The sequence below is a fragment of the Brachyistius frenatus genome, unplaced genomic scaffold (genome assembly GCF_029030835.1).
Source record: "Brachyistius frenatus isolate BFR_SWC_R1_liver_20210118 unplaced genomic scaffold, ASM2903083v1 Contig_225, whole genome shotgun sequence".
NCBI classification, from domain to species: domain Eukaryota; kingdom Metazoa; phylum Chordata; class Actinopteri; family Embiotocidae; genus Brachyistius; species Brachyistius frenatus.
Window position 1 is genome coordinate 311,374 of NW_027210824.1, and position 22,465 is coordinate 333,838.

The window sequence follows — 22,465 nt, forward strand, 5'->3', positions numbered from 1 at the left end:
AGAAGGAAAAAGATCGAGTCAGAGAGATAGCGGATGACTTTAACAACAGTGGCAGAAATATGTGAGAGCGAAAGAGAAAATTGCAGCAGAAAGATAGAGAGGTCGGGATCGATCGGGGGGGGGGGGGGGGGATTCAGGGAGAGGGAGGGAGAGAGAGAGAGAGAGAGAGAGAGAGAGGATCACTGGGCTCCGCCAGCATGCGAGGATCAGCAGCGACAGAGTGAGAGATAGAGAGCGGCAAAGAGTCGGAGGAGAGCGCGACTGAGGACGAAAGGACTACCAGACACAAGACAGACGCACCAAGAAAAAGCAAGAAGAGAAGCATGCGGACCAAAGAGGAGGATGAGAACAGGTGAGTGACTGAGGAAGCCAAAGACAGTTGTTAGGAAAATATTATTGAGTGAGTGTGCAGTTAAGTAACAGTTAAGGGAGTGACAATGTTTTCTTCTTGGTGTTCTTCTGGCTCTGTTGTGACCCCCTGAGGAATGTTTACAGTCTGATAGCTAACAGCTTAGAATTTTTCAAAGAAGCACATTCAAGATTTAAGACACTGTCAAGGATTTTCAATGGAGGTAACTGTGATTGAATGAAAGCAGGCACCAGAGAGCCAGCTGGACGACGGGACAAAATCCATATTGGACTGCACAAATACACAAAAAGAAAAAAAACAACAACACAGTGTGTGTCTTAGGGTGTATGTCTTGTTTCTTTAACAGTCGCTTTGACTAAAGTGTATACATCTGTACTTATGAGAGGTTGTAGATGAGTGTATTTTTGTCAAAGCAGTGTGATCACAGCATCAAACCCAAGCAGGGATAAATTGCATCTGCATGTGTGTGTGTGTCTGTGTGTGTAAGTATGTATGTATGTATGTATGTATGTGTGTGTGTGTGTGTGTGTGTGTGTGTGTGTGTGTGTGTAGCAGGTAAGTAATCCCATCCATCTGTCATGGTAGGATTTGGTGCATCTGAATACATCTGTGTGCGTTTGTGTATGTGCATTGAGTGAGTGCTTATTCTCTGCGCTTTACGGTGCAATATTAATTACAACTTTTGCTTTTAACGAGGACTCCAAATGTTCCTGTCAGTTTATTTATGTGTGTCTGTTTCTGTTGCCCGAGTGCTATTAAAAGCCTCTAAACCAACCGCCAGAACAGCGAGTGTAGCTTTAATATGGGATTATATTGCAATAACCCGTCTCTTATAGACTAATGCTTCCCCCCATGCATCTGTGGATGTGTATGTTTGTGTGCATGTGTATGAGAAGTATCGACTGTGTGTACGTGTTGTACAACTGAGACAGTGTGGACAAATGTGACCTGTGCATTTAAAACATATATAATGTCATCAGTCCCTTTAGAATATTATTTAAAAAAAAATTACAGCCTGTGCATATCCATGAGTGTGTGCTTGTTCGTGTGTGTGTGTGTGTGTGTGTGTGTGTGTGTGTGTGTGTGTGTGTGTGTGTGTGTGTGTGTGTGTGTGTGTGTGTGTGTGTGTGTGTGTGTGTGTGTGTGTGTGTGTGTGTGTGTGTGTTACACTACCACACAGCACAGTCACTCTCCAGCAAAAACACATCAACAAGTTGAAAACTGAGGAGGGAAATAATGTTCATTTTTCTTTCCTTCAGTCTCTATTCTGTAGTGCTTGGAGCACCACTTGGCTGGTTTTAAAGAAGTAATACTATAAAGAACATTGTAAAATATTAGGCCTATAGTGAGGGAAGCACATTTGCAGAATAAATGTTAACATTTGCATGTACTGTTGTATGCAAACATTTTGCAGATATTTTTAAGCTGCCTTATGTTTAAGGCCTCCCCGCATATCCGACGATGTTCATGTCAAGAGGCTGCGAAGGACACTCCAAAAGCTGCAGCTTGTGCTTTTAGAGATAGTTAATTGTGTTTTTTGAGGTCTGTTGTGACTCTTTACTCAAGCCAGTCTCTTTCCAGCTTCAGTTTCTTGACAGTCTGCATTGCATTTGTATCCAGAATTTGCTGAAATTTAGTGGAGTCCATCCCTCCCTCTGTTTGTGCTGTGCTTCCTGTGCCACTGGCACTTGCACAACCCCATAACATAATAAAAACCCCCATGTTTAACAGCTGGCAAGGTGTTCTTTTCTCTAAATGTGCCTTGGGTGATTGCGACCAAACAATCTCAATTTGAACTTGATCTGTCCACAGCACTTGCTTTCAAAAAGAGTCTGGCTTATTCAGATGCTGCTTTGCACATTTGAGACTTTGACTTTTGTGATGAGGTCTGAGCATCAATGCTGCACAGTGGAACGGTACACCACCACCCCTGTGCCAGCTAAGTCTTTTCCTGTCATATGTGGGTTTTTGCTTTTGTCTTTTCTGCCTGGCAGTCAGGCAGCTTTATCTGAACGTTTTCTTGATCATGCAGATTTTGTCTTTTCATTTCTTAATGACATTTCGGACAGTGGGAATTGGAAGCTGGTGGCAATTTCATATCGTTTGATAGTGTTTCTGTGCTTTGTAGGCATCAATTAGCTCCATTATCAGACCTTCAGTCAGTTGCTTAGAGAAGCCTGTAGTTGAGTGTTTTCACACAGTTTGAAGAAGAAGAGCATTTTTCAGTCTTTGGAATGGAATCAGATGACTCCTAATGACAATTATTTCTAATGGGTCAGTTTAAACTGAAGAAGCTGTGAAACTTTACAAGCAGAAGGGTTCCCAAACTGCCAAAACAACTGTTGTTATTATTGTCAGAGTTCAAGAAATAACAAGTTATAGTGAATTGATATGTGAGGAAAGACACATCTTTTTAATTAGATGATCAATTAATCTTTTTTCCGTTTTCTGCAGGGCCTGTATTCAGTTCTTTTTAATTCAACAAAATGTTCTCTTTGTTTGGGTTAGTACAAAGTTTTGCCTGAAATTGTATCAGGATATTGTTGTGGTTATTAGTAATACATACGAATTTTGCAAAGTGCATGTCTTTGTTTTCATTCTTAATGACAGAATGATGCATCGCTGATGGATGATAGCAGTAGTTTGATTCAGCACTCATCAAATCTTTCTCAAAGATTCTTCATTCTTTTTCAAGAATGAGCTTTTTAAATTCAGAAGTCATTGTTTTCTTTTTATATATTAAGTAACTGTATTTATTTGTATTGACTCAGCTGAGATAGAAACAAACCAAAACTTGCTTTATTTGGTAGCATCTTAAAACGTTGACTAAAAATTTATTAACAAGTTGTTTGCATGTCTAGAAATAAATGTATGCTCAAATGAAATGTGAACATATTGGAAACATTTGCAGCACAGAACAGATCATTGGAACGAGATCTAATCCAAATTCCAGACTAGACAAACCTAATCAATAGGTTATGACATTATACTGCATTGACTTTCATTACATTCCTTTTCTCCAGAGAGTGACAAATGATGGAGAGAAAGAGAAATAAAGGTTAAAGTAGATTGACAGGAAGACAGGGAGAAGACTCAAAAGAAATGTGTGCTTGCATATGCACATGGATTAGTGTGTGTGTGTGTGTGTGTGTGTGTGTGTGTGTGTGTGTGTGTGTGTGTGTGTGTGTGTGTGTGTGTGTGTGTGTGTGTGTGTGTGTGTGTGTGTGTGTGTGTGTGTGTGTCTGCGCATGCCTGGATGTCACTGACACTTCAGCTACTCTGCTAACCAGACAGACTGTGAATGAGTGAAGAGAAAGAGAGGCGATGTGGCGAAAGACAAAAGGACTAGAAAGTCAGAGGGCCAGGAAGATGGATGAGGGAGAGATGGAGAGGGCAGCAGGGGCAACAGGATGGAGAGATGAGAGGAGGAGAAAGAGATTGGGGGTTAATGATGGAGAGATTGGATGGAACGTGCAGACAGGATGAATGATATGGCAGAGAAGAGAAAGATGAGATGATAGAAGAGGGTAAAGAGAAGAGGGGGTAATCAGGATGAGGACAGTTGAAAAGGAGGGCTAACAGGAAGAAAAGGGCAACCGAGGGAGAAGGGAAAAGACTACACAGTAAGAGCAAAAATGCAAAACCCAGATGATATCACACCCTATTAGCCACACTGATAGAATGTTTGTATGGTCCTGCATCTAAAGCGCCTCCCCTAAGTCAGACACTTTGTTTTCCCCTGTTAGCTAACTGGGTCTAGTTTTCCACTTTATCATGATTATCTCTTATTATCAAATATTTGGTGGCAACTATCTCATAAATATTCAGTTTTATGTTTGTTTCTCTGCTCTGCTGCTCAACCAGCAAACACTCCTATAACCACCAACAAAACAAATGAATTAAGCCGGCAGATGGATTTGTCAATAATATGATCTTCGTCTATATTTCACCCTTTTCCTTGCCACAGGTACCTAACAGGCTGTAAATAAGCTTTCCCCATAACATAAAACAGTGGGGGTTTTTTTCTTCGGTCTCTGAGGGCAGCCTGACTGGAATAGGACATTGCTTTGAATTATGTCCCATTTATCATCTCATAAACAAGTAGAAAGGACTAAAATGGCTAGAAACCTTTAATAAAATCCATTGCCATCATTTGGTTTCTGCTTTTTGCAATTTATTCAATCATGCCTTTTGATGGCTTTTGACAGGTTTAAACAAGTCCACACTTAATTAATTCACATGTATGGAAGTGTAAATGAACGTGGAAGTTAATTCTTATTCTGAATTTTCCCTCTCTCCCTCCGCCCCCTGTTAGCATTAGCTGAGGGTTCCTTAGAGAAAAGTGAAGGATAGTCTATCTCACAGGTCTCTGATTAATATATTTTCTGCTTTTGTCTGATTTATACATCACTTATTCCAAACATGCACAAACACAAATACACTTATGACAAAGCCAATACACACACACACACACACACACACACACACACACAATGCAGGACACAAGGTGTCATAGCGTACATTTTTCTGTTCTTTATAAAGTTAGCTCATGTTTCTTGGACAGTAACAGTTTCCAGAGTTTACACTAAGTGCCTTGAAGAGACACTTGAGTCACTTACTATCAGTGTTTCACACACAGTCTTCCCCAAACTATTCCTCAGTGAGAACCTTAACTGAATTACTGCTTCTGGGCTGACTGAGAAGTTTGGCTTTTGTGATATAAACATTAGCCTATGTGGCGTCTGGCTCTGCAGCTGAAATGCTGATTAAAGTGCACTGTCCCTGAAAAGTAGAGTTGCACTCAATTAAAATGCACAACAAAACAGGCTGCGTACACAGCTGAGTCGGGTATTTTGATGATCTTTACTGGATTTGTCCTTTTGTATGAGGAGCGGGGGTAAATATTGTGCCATGACAGGAAAAGATTAAAGCCAGTGAGCAATTATGGAAACAAAAGCAAAGAGATATAAAGTATGCAGTGCAAACATGCTGTATATCTGCGAAGGGTTCACAGCGTGCACATTTTTAAATCTGCAGACATACAATATTCATATAATATACAGGCAGAAATAAAGAAAATAATGCATGGTGCAGTGATATAATATGAAACCGTTTCTGACTAACGCTGTCATAAAGCTCAACAGTTTTCTCAGTGTGTTCTTATGATACACACACACACACACACATGCAGTGATCCTAGAGTCATAAAGAACTATCAGCAACAAGGAGTCCATGCAACAGATGGCCATCACAGAGCCTCAGTCTGACTGTCTGACAGTACATGAAGAGACAGAAGACACGGACACAGACTATATCCACAGAAAAATGTGGCAAATTCTCCAAGATGCTTTGAACAACTTGCCACGTACCATGAAAAATGTGAATCAAGGCGAACTGGTGCTGTTTTAGAGGCGAAGACGGCTTGCACCAAATACTAATTTGAGATAGGTCTTCTCTGTTTATTGGATTTTGTTAGGTTAACTGATAACTAAAACAAACTTGGGGTATTGTTTGCAAAGTACTAATATGTATATTGTAATTTTACATTGGAGGTAAAAGTTGCTTTTTATTTTGTAAGGGGATGAATAGAGATTTAGTAATTCTCTATAACAGGCTGATCAGTCCCCATTATCTGACAGCTGCTAATCGGACCAGAAGTCTCTTTCAATCACCTCAAAAAATAAGTCAGAGGTTTTGTTAATCTTACAGAACGCACTCTTACTTTCTAACTTGTGACAGAGACAGACACACTAAAAATTCTTCCTACAATTATTGCCTGACAAATGCCTGTGCATGGTGTCTTGAAATTATGTCTGACTATGTGCTAAGATCTATATTTATGGAGATTTAAATTGAGGGTTTTGTTGTCCAAAGTTACACTTTTTCAAACACTGCTTATTGATACAGGGATAAAAACCTGCAGACCAAAGTCTTTTCTGGACAATTTTGACAGCTGTAAGAAATATTGCAAAATCATTTGGCTTAAATGTCCCTGATGGAATAAAGTTTCAAAAACTTGTGAAATCACAGAAATAGTTCACTGATATATAAAACTTAAACAGCAAAATACAAGTTTTTCTTTTGTTGATTTGAACCCAGACAACAGAGCGGGGGGAAAAAAATGACTGCACAACCAAAATGAAGTGTCTGCCCTGTCTCAAAGGGCCAATAAAGTGCTGTGTTTGTTCTGTTCGGCAGAGAGTGGGTGAGAGATAGTAACTGGGAGAAGCAGTGTGATTACAGAGCAGTAAAGCAAGTCTCGGTCTCCCTAAAACACGCGTACACACACACACACATAGGGCCTGTCAATCGTCAGTTGAAAAATGAGGCTCACCTTGAAACGACAGAGGACTTGATTCGCTGGAGCATTCAGTGCTCTGTTACCACTGCAAAGGCGTGGATGCGCACACGCACGCGCACGCACAGACACGCGCAGACACGTGCGGACACACAAGGCCTTGCTGAGACTCCCTGTGTTGTAGACAATTCTTTAACAGCCCGAACTCACCAACTGGTAAATTGAACTCATTGCATGTATAAACAGATTTCATAAAAAGCTGCACCCTGTCAGGAAACTCCCTGTGGTGTTTAAAGGCTGTGCGTGTGTGTGTTTGTGTGCAATATGACAGATGCTCAAACACACTTGCAGTGCGTATTGATTACTGGCAAGCAATGTGTGTGGCTTCCCAGATCTTTTTCCTGCTCTATTTTAATGTCTGTCTCTTCACACGTCTCACTCCTCTGGTCCTCTCCCTTTATTCTTTAATAAACTCTATCAGACACTTTTGGAGATTTAATCTTACTGGAGGAAAGTGGGTCTTTACATTTCTTCCTCTGACGCACACGTACCCATATGCTCTTGCATTACTTTCATCTCGTCCGTGGTTCTTCTCCTTCATCTGTTCTCTCCCACTTATCCTTCCGCTGCCTTTCAGCACCTCCCTGTGCTGCTGTCTCCCCTGTTCTCCTCTTTAGTTGCCTCCCCTTCTTCCCCCAGCTGACGGAGTTTCCTCCCCTTCTCCTCCCCATTCATTTTGCACAGCCAGAGGGGCAATGTGGGCGAGAGACTACGATTAAATATAGAGACGGAAGAAGGGGAGAGAGAAACACATGGCAAATCAAAGACAGCATGACATAGATGGAATAGGGGGTGGTGAGTAGAAAAGTGCGACAACAAACACACAGGTAACGATGAAAGAGGATGGCGTTACCCAATAAGATTTAAAAGAGAGGGAAAGAGAGAGAAAGACAGAGAGAGAGAGAGGGGGGGGGTGAAATTTGATTTCTGAGTATATGGTATCCCTTTCTGCGTGGCGTTGTGCAGGTCAGGGGTGAAGAGTGAGACTTGAAATAGACACACAGACACACTGTAGGTGGAGAGAAAGAAAGAAAGAAAGAAAGAAAGAAAGAAAGAAAGAAAGAAAGAAAGAAAGAAAGAAAGAAAGAAAGAAAGAAAGAAAGAAGGGAAAAACTTCTATTGCAGCAGATGCTCTGCTTTCTGGTGTTGCGGTTGCTGATGAAAACACAAATGCTTGGAAATGGGTTGCAGTGAAATTACCTTCAATTGACATAGGGTTATTCCCACGGTAACCTGCTTGACAACTCATCGACACAATCAAACACACACAGTGGCTCATATGCACGCCCAGCTGCAGTCTTTCGTCTCTCATTTGCACACACAAACACCGGTTTGCTCTCTCGTTCTTGCTTTCCCTCTTCGTCTGTTCCTCCCAAGAAAAATATCATCATTTGCAATTTGTTTTTGCAGCCAGCACATCTCAGTACTTGTGTAAATAGAAAAGAAACCATATAATTCTGTGGGATATGTGAACTCAGCGTTCAAGACCTCTGTGGTCCACTATAGGCCGATGATTATCACCGTAAACAGTGATAAAAATCATAAACAGTCTGGGATGTCAATTATGTGTGTGACCTCTTGCTAGCTCCCAAGAAACGTAGCAGTCACTGAGCCATAGAGTCTGTATGATATTTACATAAACAGAAGCAATATATCACTGAAATCCTTTGATCTATAGTGCCTTATGTAAAACTCAGTGAAGCTCTCGAGCCGAGCTATTGAGCACTAAGTGCACAGTACTGTCATTTGTTGTTCCCTCAACTATATGCAGAAAGTTGCAGATGTAGGATGCAGACTGAACACAGTCTAAATTTAAAGCATTCCCAATTCTGTACCGCAGCTCCTGGGCAGGCCCACCAGCATAATAAAGTGTATTCATTCAGCTTTAATATTTAATGGTTTTAAATGAAAACTGAACTTCCAAAGAGTCTGACAATATTAATTGCACTTGCTGTCAGGGAAAATAAAATAATGGGAATAAAATCTAAATTTTTCATTCTGCTCATGCTATCAAAACAGTATGGGACAACCAGGCTTCAAAATGAGTCAGTATAGGTCACTGATGGACCGTTTGTATGAGTGAATGTGTGCATGACTTGGATTCTGAATACATATGAACTATTAGAGCAGCAGTCAGACTCATCACAGTCAGAGAGAGTTACCTGTACAGAGGTGAGAACATATTTTTAACTACTGCAGACAAGCTGACAGGCTGACTTCTAAAACTTTCATCTGAAATATGATGATGCATTCTGTTAATTTTGAAAGGATAAAAATGTTTTTCCTGTAATCCCATGAGTTCTTAAACTGATAGGTGAACAAAGCCATATTTTATTTATTTTGAAAAATATTGCACTGTCCCACTCTTGACCGCATACAGAAAGCATCTGTGCTGTGTTGTTGTGCCATCTGGCATAAAATAAGCTCTTCTCTTTCTGTGTGTGTGTGTGTGTGTGTGTGTGTGTGTGTGTGTGTGTGTGTGTGTGTGTGTGTGTGTGTGTGTGTGTGTGTGTGTGTGTGTGTGTGTGTGTGTGTGTGTGTGTGTGTGTGTGTGTGTGTGTGTGTGTGTGTGTGTGTGTGTGTGCGCCAGCTGGTTTAACATCACACATTGGCTGCAATGTAGCAACAACACAGTGAAGATTGCAGCAACAAAAAGAAAAGAAAATATTGATGAAGGCATAAAGAAGATTTTAGTCTACAAACAGATAAATTGAATGAGCCTAAATTCATCGACAAATTATATTGGCTTGACAAGCAGCATTACTTCATGGCTTCATGTGTAGCATTGAGGTATAAAGAAACATGTCTAAAATGCATTGACACTTGAATTATGTGCAGAGTCAAACAACAAATACACCGGACAGACAATCACCTGATTACGTGAAATAATTTGCATAAATGAAAGATAATTGTTAACCTCACAAATGTGGCTCCAGCCACTTTTCCATGCTCTTACATACAGTTCTAACTGAATATGTACATTTAAATAAACCCAAATTATTCTCTATTGTATGTCTTTTTCTCTTTGATGTACCATGCCAATATTTGCTGCTGCAGTGGCCCAATTTCCTGATGGGGGGAAAAAAGAAAATACAATAATATATTGCCCCAATTTTATCAGCTAATCAGAGTGTCATAACACTAAAGTACTCTGAGTCAATTCTGAGTGAGTTGAAGTGATTAAGATCAAACAGAGGACTTTGTTCCCCTCCCAAACTGTCCAAAAATGTTGACTAAGTATAATGAAACAAAAAGCAGATAAGGTTTTACCACGATCGAGTCCTGCATTAAAATTTAATTTGCTGCCTCAGAAACAATAAAACAAAAAGCAGAACGTCTATTAACACTGACTTTAAGGAAACACGTCTGTTTGAAAAACTGAAAAACGCAGGAAGATGGACAGGAACAATGTTGGCAAGCTTCTCATGCTGCTAAATCATTAGACAGATTTCCAAACTGTTTCCATGACAAACGTCAACACATGATGCATCATCAGCTCACATACTGCTGTGCAAGACAATCACAACATCATTTTTAATGTGTCATCGCATAACAAAAGACTGCAACAACATCTGTAGCCTTACATTTATAAGATCTATCAGCATAGCTGCTATATGTGTGTGTAGCTCTTAACTTCATAGAGACATGGACCATTACCCTTAAGATGTCTCCAGCCTTTTTGTTACTTCACCTTGATGAGATTTAAAGTTTTGCCATTGTAACTCCCACCCACCTGCTGATGTAATAAGAAGCCGATAGACTTCTATCGATCTGGTCAGTGTGTGAAATCAGTCGAGGTCGAAGCTTTGACACGGTGCTTTACGTGCCTAATGTCTGTGTCTTCTTTCCAGTCTGACCATTTATTGCCAGTCTCTCTGCCCTCCTCTGTTGTTTCTCTCATTCACTGCCTCTCACTATTTTCTCTCTCTCTCGCTACAGAACAATCCAGCAATGTCCAGAGACGCCATCCAACTCATCGTCTGCGGGCCATTGGTCAGAAACTGAGAAAAGCTTTGACGGCGATGCCAAACCACAAGTAGCTAAACTAGCAAAGAGGCCGTTAATGGAAGAAAGTTGAGAGTTTCTCCAGCTGTGTCCAGCTTCCACACATAAACTCCTTCTTTTCCTCCAAATCACTCTAATTCATTTGGGTGAACAAAAGCTGGAAACATCACAGCTTTCTGTTGGATATAATCTTGCTGACGTGGGCTGATGCCACTGCTTGCCTCAATCCCTTTCAGCTCCTCAGGGGGCTGAGCCAACCTGGAGAGGAATATGGGCAGGAGGGTGGCTGACCCAACCAATCCGGTGCCTGCACTGGGAGTTCCCCTGGCGGGGGGGCGATGGGGTCCACTGTGCAGTGTCGGAGTGCAAACATCTCCCAGACTGCGGACTCTCCCCTCCATCAAACGACACAGCAGCCAACCAACCAGCACACATCGGCCACTCGCCATGGCAACAGACAAAACATTGACAGCAGAGACTGGGGGAGTGATCAGAAGTGACAGCAAAAGTCTGCCGGTGTCCAAGGAGACATCTCAGAACGAGATCAACAGCCTGACACAGAACGACATGGGATCACAGGGGTCAGGCAGTGGAGTTTACTGCCAGATCAAAACTATGCGGACAAACCCCAAGGATTCAAGAGGTAAAAGGACAGCTCGGTACACAAACGGCAGTGTGGTGACCTCTGATGTGGTGGGGGGGGTTTGCAGTGAGGCCGCAGAAGGTAAGGAGCCGACACAGGAGAGGAGGAGGGTGCAGTCTCTTCGAGGGGAGAGCCATCGATCGGTATTAAAGACAGGGTGTGTGTGCACGACTGTGCACGCCACCCCACCTCGGCCGTGCCGAGTAACGACGACCTCACCGCCTCACCTTTGTGGGACATGTGGAAGGAGACGATCGCAGATGGCACCGTGCACAGGTGCATGTCGCAGGAGGGCGGTCAATCAAATAACAGCCAGCCAGACATTACCTAATCCGCCACGGAAACCATCTATGGTCCAGTCAAAGAAAGACTGTGCTGCTCTGAACTCTCAATGTAACACCAAAAACACAGACACGCAGCAGCACGCATCAGTAAAGACTACTCAAATACCACAGTTGTCACACACGATACCAAAAACACACAGCTCACACTCTAACCACACAACACACACTCAGAACAGAACAAAAGACTCAACGCAGCGGACAAGGCCACACTCTGCGGACTTTACTCAATACAAGGACTCAGCCACGCAAACAACAGACACACAAATGCACAACAACCCAGATAGCACCATAGCTAACACACATACACAGCAAGCACACACAACAACTGTAGTGGCGACAGAACCACATTCAACTGAGAAACACAGTCAGGATCTGGCTCAAGTCCAGCACGTTGACGAGCATGCAGAGCAACACACATCAGTCCAAAAAACTTCTAAGCCTCCCTTTCACACTGACTCAAACTCGAAGAGCACCCCACCTCTTCCACCAAAAAATTCCCCAAAACCCACTCATCAGAAACCAGCCACAGCTGTAGCGCTGACCAAAAACCAGGAGACCACGAATACATCCAAACAATCCTCAGAACGGATCAAACTCAAGGACTACGCGAAACAGAAGAGCAAATCTTTTGACGACCACACTCTGCCTTGTAAGACACACATGAAAGCACAATGCAACGGGGCTCCAGGAGGACTGTTGGACGGGCACACAGTCAATGTGCCACGTGGGCTGGAGAGGCAGCTACAGAGCGTGGAGGAGAACCTGCTGTCCAACCAGGAGAAGATCAAAGTGCTTCTCAACGTGATTCAAGACCTGGAGAAGAGCAAGGCCTTCAGCGAAGGGTGAGAAAAGGGACTTAGGGAGATAGGGGGATGGAGGAAGCTAAGAAGAGAAGGATAAGAAGAAATGGAGGTTTAAGTGTGGAAATTAAGGAGTTTAGATACTAAGACGGAGTGAGCGAAGGAAGCGATAAAAATAAGCATTAAAACAGAGATAAGGAAGAGAGAAAAAAAAGCTAAATGAGAGGTAGAGGTATTTACTGCAAGAGCAAATGCTTAAGGAAGAGTGAAGGGGAGTGATAAAGAGAACAAGGAGAAGGAGAAGAGAGAATATCAAGAGCACAAGATTGAGAGGAGAGTATATTTGAGTTTTTATAACAATATATACTGACAGGCTTTCAAGTCCATGTAATACATTGCTAAATGTCAGCTTGGTATAGAACTGCTGAACAGTGTGTGTGTGTGTGTGTGTGTGTGTGTGTGTGTGTGTGTGTGTGTGTGTGTGTGTGTGTGTGTGTGTGTGTGTGTGTGTGTGTGTGTGTGTGTGCGTGCGTGCGTGTGTGCGCGTGCGTGTGTGTGATCCAATCCTGTGGGGATATGTGATACCTGCCAGCCTGCAGTCAATGTTAGAGCTCCTAGGTCTCCTTTGTCCTTTTATCTGACAGTATATGTATGTAATCCCAGCGAGACACAGCGCTGCCCAGCAAAGCAAACTAATCAAAACAATCAGTTAATCTTTGTCCTGCTAATTAGTTTATCCTCCTCTCCTGTCACATATCCTTTGCTTCTTTCCTCTTTAGACATCCTAGATGGTTTCCACACCTCCTCCTTTCCCCGCTGCTCTTTAACCCGCTTCAAGCTATTCATCCCTGTCTGCACCGCCGCCCTCGCACCTTTCTTCACTCCATTTTTAATTAATACTTTTTCTTGCTTCTCTTTCTTCCTGCACCTTCCTGCACATATGAATCATTCCCACAACTATAACAACTGTGAATCGCTCCTTTGCCCTTTCGTCTTCCCCTCCTCTCTGCCCTGACAACCTGTCCATTACTCTTCCCCGCAGTCATGGCTTTGCTGTCACTCTGTTTTGTTTCCTCCTCCTATCACTCCCATCCTTCTTCTTTTCACCATTTCACCTTTACAGTCAGTACTTCTTCTCCCTGAGTTCATACCATACTTCTTCCCATCTCTTCTTTTTTCACCTCCATGACATGTTATGCTCCCTCTCATCCCTCCTTCTTTATGTGCAGGGTTAACAGATGCCTCCAGCTTCAGCATAATCCCTATCAGATTACTTTGCAATTAATGTTTAAGCTGCACAATAAGACTCCTAAAGTCAGTGTACAAGTTGTCTTGCCCTTTCTATGGGACTGTATAATGGGTGTGTAAACGCTTGTTGTGAGGATGCTTTGAGTGCGTGAGGAAAAACAGGCCGACTGGGAGGCAGACACTAGCAAGATGGTGAGACAGAAAATGAGAGCAATTGAAAGATAGAGCGGAAAAAGCCATAAAACAAGAGAGCAGTACGAGGACCGGCAAGTAAAAGGGACTGCATGTATCTGATACTGTGCCAGAAACGAAAGTACTCTAAGTGGGCCGCTGTGATAAAAGTGTCGGCTGAGCTAAAAGGTTGTCGCTGCGCTGAGCTCCTTGTTTTCCTTTCTCTCCTGAAGCAAATACTTGTCTTTTTTAGCTGTTGTTGTCTTTGATAAAGACAAGTGGGGACAAAAAACTGATGCAGTCACACGTTCGCTCTCAGTGTAATTAAAATGTCTGTTTTTATCAACATAAATCAGTTACTCTTTCATCAAAACAGTTCAATCAAAGTCCAGCCAAAATATCTTGGCAAAATAAAGTGTTTTAATTACGTGGCAGTCAGCATGAGCTTGACAGATTTGTTTTTTAACTTCACATTTCAGTGCTGTCTTTTGCTCTGTGCTCGTGTTCAGCCTTGACAATCCAGCTGGCATTTGTAATCATATTTATTTAGTTTTATTGCCCACCAATTTTCAACATAACAGTTTTCAGATTGAATGACAATGAGATCACTTTTAGTGAACCGGCTGCTAATAATATTTGTGTCGTGTAATTGGTGTCGTGTAAACTGGATTTACCTTGACAGACACTGCAATCACCTGGAATCTAAAAAATAGGCGGGTTTTCACCCACTATTGAGGTACTTTGAATGCACTAAACATCACAATTGATTTTGTGCCTTTTGACACCCCCCCCAGACAACACCATTATGTGTCTGTGGAGAGAGCAGTTACAATTGTGACACCAGCAGTCAAGGGAGCCAGACTCTTTCCAGTCAAGAAAGGCTTGACTGACTTACCGGATGGAGACTGTTAGTATGAACCTGCCACTGGCTGATTTCAATCAATATTCTCCTTTCTTTCCAATATCTGTGTTACTGTTTTCAAAATCCCCATTGCTACAGCAAACAACAACAACAACAACAACCTCCACACTAACAACCTGAAAATGGGAAGTTTTAATTAAGATTGGATCATGCAATAAGGCAAGTCTGCTTGGTTCTTTTTGGTCTTTTAAGGGGGTTTAGGCCAAGGCTCACCTCTCCTTGTACAGACTTTCCACCAAAACAAGTCCACCCGACACTATTTTGCAAGGTCACTGTCGCTGCATCTTGTGTTTAGCACCTCTGATGAATTTAATTGGTTCAAACAGGCCAGAACCTTTTTCCCTAATGACAGAATAATATATGGGTGCAGCCAGACCATTCTCCATTATGCTGGAGAATGATTCAGCTATGCAAGAATATGAATAGGCTCGGCCTGTTGTTAGTGCAAAATTTTATTTCCCTATTACTCTGCATCAATGCATAACACTGAATCTAAACAGACTTTGTTATGGAGCAAAACCAAATACATTAGGCAAGAAGGTTTTGGGTTTGTTTTGGTGTTGCATGTTCTCTGTGTCTGCGTGGGTTTTCTCCGGTGACTTTGGCTTCCTCCCAAACTGTCCAAAGACATGCATGGTAGGTTAATTGGGGATTCTAAATTGCCCATGGGTGTGAATGTAAGCGCGGTTGTCTGTCTTTATGTGTTGGCCCTGTGATGGACGGATGATGTGTTCAGGGTGTACCCTTTGCCCAAAGTCAGCTGGGACAGGCCCCAGCCCCCCCGTGACCCTGTTCAGGATGAAGCAGGTATAGATAATGAATGAACGGAGGATACAAATTTCAGAGTGGTTTCTCTTTAAGCATCCTATAACAATGTATGCGTAAATATAATTTAATTACATGTATTAGTAACATTAGACATGCAGTTACTCCTTTTGCGAGTGTGTGAAGAATGTTTTCCATCTGTTATTTCTGCAGTCGCAGCTCCTACAGAACTGGTCAGGACATAAACAACTGCCCCACCTGCCAAAAGACAGCTTGCATCATATACAGGTAACCTGATTAAGATAATGAGCTTACTGTATTACATAACCCAGCAAATGACAACTGATTCTTTTCTAGAGTGTAATAAACAGCCCTGAACTTTTCCTAGATAACTGTATGCCTCTTGTAATCCTGAAAAGGTTCCCTTTCCCAATCTTTTTTCCAGGTTGTATCACTTATTCAGCATATCATGTTTGTTTTTTGTGTTTATCTTTCTTCCTGATACCCTGCGGTCTCTGCCCTTTTCTCCCCCTGTAATAATTGCCCTACTCATACAATACTGTATATCCCTGAAATGAATACATGCTGGATTCCAAAGATTAGAAGTGGATGCTCTATCTAGGAAAGTCATTCACACATAAAAGAATGCTCCGTGCAAACAAGTAAATTAATTCAGCACCTAAGTAATGCGCCTTTCCTGTTCCAGTTGTCCCTTGTGTGAGTGACCTAAATAAGTAATTGCATTCTGAGATCGTCTGCACCATACAGAACTTCCCCCTCACAATCCCATATCACATACTGGAGTTTAATCCTCCCATCACCTGCACCCAATCCTTTTTTTATTCACATGTTTTCATTATGTAAATAATTCCATCTTTCCATTCCATGTCTGCACATTCTCTTTCATCTCTGACTTCCAATCAAACTGGTTTCCTCTGTGTGCCTCACTCTGTCTGTCAATTGCCAAAGGAGTAATCGTCTGTGCCCCACTCACACACAACGGCCAACACTTTTCTCTCTCTCTGCACTGCATGCATAAGCTGGAAATGTAGGTTTTCACATGTAGCTTCATGGCTAATGCTTAAAGACGAGAACTGTTTCCAGACCAAAGCTTGGCTTGAAGCTAGTTTATTTGTTTACAGACAAATACAAATCTCTGTTGCAGGCCTCAGAGGATTAAAAACACATTCTGCAGGGCCTTTACCTCTCCAATTCTCTTTAACTCTCAAAGCAGCCCCACCTCTGTATCTGGTCTGTTTCTTTTTTCTCTATCCTCTGTTGCTTCATCTGTCCTTTGCATCCAACTTCCCCTCTCCCCATTATTTACTCCCCTTGATCTTAATTAACAAAGGAGGATCCAAATCCTAGTAATGAGCACCAACGGGGAATGTCTGCCACATGTTAACATGCTTATTCACCTGTATATCCATATAGATTTACACATATGTTGAACACATACAGATTTTACCTCATTTCACAGTGATGTGAATGCACACAGTCGTTCAGACACAGTGTGATTCAGTGGACTACAGCGTTAAAGCTGGAACAGTTAGCTGATTAATCTCTGACTCAGTGTCAAATTGAATTAATTAACAACAAATCTGACAGCCGCTTATGGGATTTTTGGTGGCAAACGTGAAACAAAAAACTCATTCTGAAAGGTGACGATTTGCTGTGGAGTATTGTTAGGCATTGGACAGTTTGTTGAACAAAACAAGACATTCAACTTCAGCTTTACAAAACAGTGACAGACACTTTACAATTGGCAGATTCATCTATAATGTAAGTTATTGTTAGTGACAAGACTTCAACAACAGTTCACTTTCATAGTTTTAGTCTGCACTTCCAGAAGCATTTCCACACAGACTGAAAATATTGATGAATTTGATGGAACTGATTAAAAAAAATACTAGAAGAAAAAAAAGCTTTTGAAAAACAACTGAATGCGCTGAACCTACAGAATAGCCATCTAAGAAATTAGACCAGAGGAAATGATTGTTTATAGGATATAAAGCTCAATAACTTTCTTGCTTTAAAAATACATCTACTCAGTAGATTGAACATGCTATGCAAAGAAACATGTCATTGCATGGTAACTTAAAAAAACAAAAAACATCTAACATCGGTAATTAAAACAAAAGCCCTTGAAATTGAAGAGTTTCACATATTTTGGGGAATATTTCAAAGGGCCTGGGGCCACCAAGATCGCAAGAGTATGTTGTCACTTCTCATATCATTGTAGTCCCTCTTTTACCTTTTCTTACTTTCACACATTTGCTTCCCTGCTCCACTTTCCTGTTGTGTTTCTTACCCACATGCAAATACAATTATATATACACACACAATATGGGTATATATGAATAATGTATAATTAGCATGTGATGCTAATTAGTCCAGCAAAGAGGGAAATCAGCTTTTATTAAGTACATCTGTGCACACATTCCCTATGCATACTTGCATGCTCACACTCATACATACTGACAAACAAAGAAATGAATATATTTCACACCATGAGAAAGATGTTAATGAACAGAAATGCTTAATCTGCCTCCTAATCATTTCTCTTCTCACATGTCAGTATAAATTTCTCACAAACACGGAGAAAACGCATTTTCAGCAGTTTCGTTGTGGCAAACATAGACAAAAGTTACGGTAAGAGTGCTCAATTTGTTTGATTGGACAGTGAGAGCCTTATCAAAACCTCCAGAGGATTGTGGGTAAAGAGGAGGGGAGATAGGGAAAAGAGACACAAGCAGAGGATGAATTACGCGTGGGACTGAAGCATCCATCCTAATGATTTGTGGTCGAAAAAAGAGGTTTTGACGTGGGCTGGCTGCCTGAAGATGTTTTGCCATTGTCAGTTCTAATTAATCTTTATGATGAGAGACAAGGGGGAGAGGAGCTTTTGACAGCCCCTCTGTTTTTCCCCGAATGGTTAAACAGCTCAAACACACACTCTAAAACATATGCAGGCACGTACACACACCTAGCACCCAACAGTATTCTCTCACACCAAATGGATATAAATTCATATTCAACACACCCATACATGCAAAACCTAAATCATAACCTTGGGCACTCTATAGTAACCATCACTTTAACCAAAAAACAAGGGTTTAAAAATGTAACCGTTTTCTGCAAGGATAAAAGCAAAAAGACCTCACAGTCTCAAATGCACTTACAAAGATGCCAGATTGCAGAATGAATTAAGAACAGCTTTTCCCATTGTGCTGCCGAAATCCCAAGAACAATAGTGAGAGAGAGAGAGAGAGAGAGAGAGAGAGAGAGAGAGAGAGAGAGAGAGAGAGAGAGAGGGAGGGAGAGAAAGAGAGAGGGAAGGAAAGAGAGAGACAGAGAGAGAGAGGGGGAGGGATCAAGAGAAAGGGAGGGAGAGAGAGAGACAGAGAGGGGTATATATGGGTCAAGAGAGGTAGCTACAGAGGACTGAGAGAAGGGGAGGTTAAAACCAAAGTGTGCAGGTAAAGAGAGACCTGACTAAGAAAAAATAAATTGTGTGAATGTAGGTGCAGCACTTTATCTTTTCTGAGATGTATGCTGTGTGGGTTTGTTTGTGAACAATGTGTGTGTAGTGTGCATACATCTCCTTTATAATTTATTCATGGAGCCATCTCCCTTCCTCTGTTCCCACCACTTCCTCCTCTGTGCACTCGTTCCCTCACTCCCTCCATCACAAGACCTTTCTGTCCTGCCCTCTGGTGGCCCTTATCCTGTCCTCCTTTACCTCCCTGTCTTTTTTGTTTCCCGCTTTTATTTTGCAGTGACCTCTCTGACCTTCTTCTGTTAAAGTGTCTTTCTTTCATGTATCCATCCTTCCATCTCCCAAAGGAGCCATCGTCTTTCCTTTCTCCCTCCATAAGTCCCTGTACGTTCCCTTTCCCCCCCTCAATCAGATGTGGGCCAGTTGTGAATGATGTACATATAGGGTGGCAGGGGACCACCACTTTTTTTTTTTTTGTATAGGACGTGTTCGTGAGTGTGTGTTTGCGTGCTGGGATTTTGGGATATAGGAAGAGGGAAGGATGGTAAGTTAAGTTGTCTCTACTCTCCTCGGCTCACCGTGTGCCTCATTAACCCCAGATGCCAGGCCCTACACAGCTTCACCCCAGCGATCCACCTCAACCGCACACGCACGCGCACACACACAGCTACCTTGAGAAGAGAGTAACTCAAAGTCTACCACACTATGACCTGCAGCGTTGGACACTTCAGAGAGATGGTGAGAAAAGGAGCGATGAGAGAGGGGAGGGGGAATAAGAGCATACAAAAAGAAAGCCAAGAGGGTCTCCTTTGAACACATCAGAGGAGCAAAAAAGTTCCTCACTTGCTCCTTCCTTTAGCTCCTCCATTGTGCAAATGCTCCTCTCCTTCCCTGCTCTCGTTTTCATTCTCCTCCCACTCCTCATCTCAGCAGCCTGTGATGTGCTGGTGCATGAAGTGCAAAAGAATACCATGGACGTGAAAGGAGTGCTGAGTTGGGGCCTGCGTCTGTGTGTGTGTATGTGCGTGCGGTAAGAGGGTATACATCTAAATTAGGAACACGATTTTAAGAATATAAAACTGCATTGTGTGAAGGTGAAACCTGTCTTTTAAGGTGTTGTCAGCATTTTGTGGCCACATTTTAATGTGATTAAGACACCTCCTCTCATCTTTGTTTCAATCCCTGTCTTCATCTCTCTTTATGCTCAGCAGATGTTCACTTGTCCTCACACTTCTCTGCTCGCCTCCTCTCTTTCTACTTCCACGTTGAGTCTTTTTTCCTGAGAACTGAGCTACATCAATCAATTTTACTTGATTTTACACTTCTCCAACCTCTAAATCACTCTCCCGCTGTTTCTCCCCTCATCTTTGTCCCCGACTCCCCCTCATCTGCTCCAGTGTGGAGCATGATTTCCGACAGCAGGAGGGACGCTTCCAGGGGGTTGTGGAGGCCCTTGAGGGGGAATATGATGTGCCTGCTTCAACTCTGACCAAACCCACGCCAGCCCCATCTTCCTCCAGTCGCCCCAGCACCAAGGCACGTGTCAAGAAGCTGCGCAAGAAGTGTTTCTGGTGGCTCTAAGCTTTACAAAAGTCACAACAGCCTTTCTGGAAGGCAGGTGCATAGTGGTGTGGATTATGATTTAGGGGACCAAAAATGTTCTAGAGTAAAGTATCTCCCTCATGTGGGTGTCCAGTGTGCTTTAAGTTTTTTAATTAAGAAAGGGACATTTTCCGGCAGCATTCCTGTAAATGGCACATTTTCCAAACCGCTGACCGTTTGAAAAAGAAGAAATGCACTAAAGAAAGAAAAGAAGACCAAAGGAACTGTTGACCTTTCTTCTCTGATCTATCTGGGAGGGAGACTGAGAGAGATCCTCCTTCTCTATCTCTGGGGGAGCGGTAGTCTTTAGAGGCTAATTGGAGAGTAACTTTTGACTGAAAGTGAGGACTTTTTCCATGAAAAATCTGTGACAGACAGACGAAGCATTGATACCTTGGATATCAGACAGGTGTACTGTTTGTGGTTGTCGAGACAGATGGACACATGTCTGAGCTGGTTGTGAACCTTCACAACAGTTTTGGCGGAGTTACAGCAAAAGCCAGGGGAATCTTGATCATTTTGAAAACCCAAGGAATAACAAGTTATTGGGATACTGTCTTCGGATGGCTTCACAGCCAAAATTTGAATGTAGCAACAACTGAAGCACCAGAAGAAATTCACTGGCAAAAAAAAGCTGATGAGCTCTTCGGAAACACAGGGATCTCTCACTGGATTATCAGGATGTAGGAGAGCGAAATTGAGATTGTATTACGACTACATTAAGAGACAATGTTATGCAGTGGGTACGGAAAGTATTCAGACCCCTTTCAATTTTTCACTCTTTGTTTCATTGCAGCCATTTGCTAAAATCAAAAAAGTTCATTTTATTTCTCATTAATGTACACTAAGCACCCCATCTTGACAGAAAAAGACAGAAATGTAGAAATTTGTGCAAATTTATTAAAAAAGAAAAACTGAAATATCACATGGTCATAAGTATTCAGACCCTTTGCTGTGACACTCATATTTAACTCACATGCTGTCCATTTCTTCTGATCCTCCTTGAGATGGTTCTACTCCTTCATTGGAGTCCAGCTGTGTTTAATTAAACTGATTGGACTTGATTAGGAAAGGCACACACCTGTCTATATAAGACCTTACAGCTCACAGTGCATGTCAGAGCAAATGAGAATCATGAGGTCGAAGGAACTGTCCAAGGAGCTCAGAGACAGAATTGTGGCAAGGCACAGATCTGGCCAAGGTTACAAAATAATTTCTGCAGCACTCAAGGTTCCTAAGAGCACAGTGGCCTCCATAATCCTTAAATGGAAGAAGTTTGGGACGACCAGAACTCTTCCTAGACCTGGCCGTCCAGCCAAACTGAGCAATCGTGGGAGAAGAGCCTTGGTGAGAGAGGTAAAGAAGAACCCAAAGATCACTGTGGCTGAGCTCCAGAGATGCAGTAGAGAGATGGAAGAAAGTTCCACAAAGTCAACTATCACTGCAGCCCTCCACCAGTCGGGGCTTTATGGCAGAGTGGCCCGACAGAAGCCTCTCCTCAGTGCAAGACATATGAAAGCCCGCATAGAGTTTGCCAAAAAAAACACATGAAGGACTCCCAGACTATGAGAAATAAGATTCTCTGGTCTGATAAGACCAAGATTGAACTTTTTGGCGTTAATTCTAAGCGGTATGTGTGGAGAAAACCAGGCACTGCTCATCACCTGCCCAATACTGAAACATGGTGGTGGCAGCATCATGCTATGGGGGTGTTTTTCAGCTGCAGGGACAGGACGAC

The 22,465-nt window shown here is 42.3% G+C and overlaps 2 protein-coding genes across 2 annotated transcripts in view; one reads left to right on the forward strand and one right to left on the reverse strand.

Moving 5' to 3' along the window:
* Nucleotides 1-22,465, reverse strand: part of dock2-like (dedicator of cytokinesis protein 2) — a 96,264-nt gene that overhangs the window by 25,669 nt on the left and 48,130 nt on the right. The window lies entirely within an intron of this gene.
* LOC138633521 (protein INSYN2B) lies at nucleotides 183-21,690 on the forward strand. Its single transcript, XM_069719790.1, has 4 exons — nucleotides 183-352; nucleotides 10,668-12,562; nucleotides 15,840-15,914; nucleotides 20,523-21,690. The coding sequence occupies exons 2-4, from the start codon at nucleotides 11,004-11,006 to the stop codon at nucleotides 20,704-20,706; spliced, it is 1,818 nt and encodes a 605-aa protein (XP_069575891.1). The 5' UTR covers nucleotides 183-352; nucleotides 10,668-11,003; the 3' UTR covers nucleotides 20,707-21,690.

Coding starts and splice junctions, on each gene's coding strand:
- LOC138633521 (XM_069719790.1), top strand. CDS start 11,004: ATGGGCAGGAGGGTGGCTGACCCAACCAATCCGGTGCCTGCACTGGGA. Junction 12,563..15,839: donor AGCAAGGCCTTCAGCGAAGG/GTGAGAAAAGGG, acceptor TTATTTCTGCAG/TCGCAGCTCCTACAGAACTG. Junction 15,915..20,522: donor ACAGCTTGCATCATATACAG/GTAACCTGATTA, acceptor CATCTGCTCCAG/TGTGGAGCATGATTTCCGAC.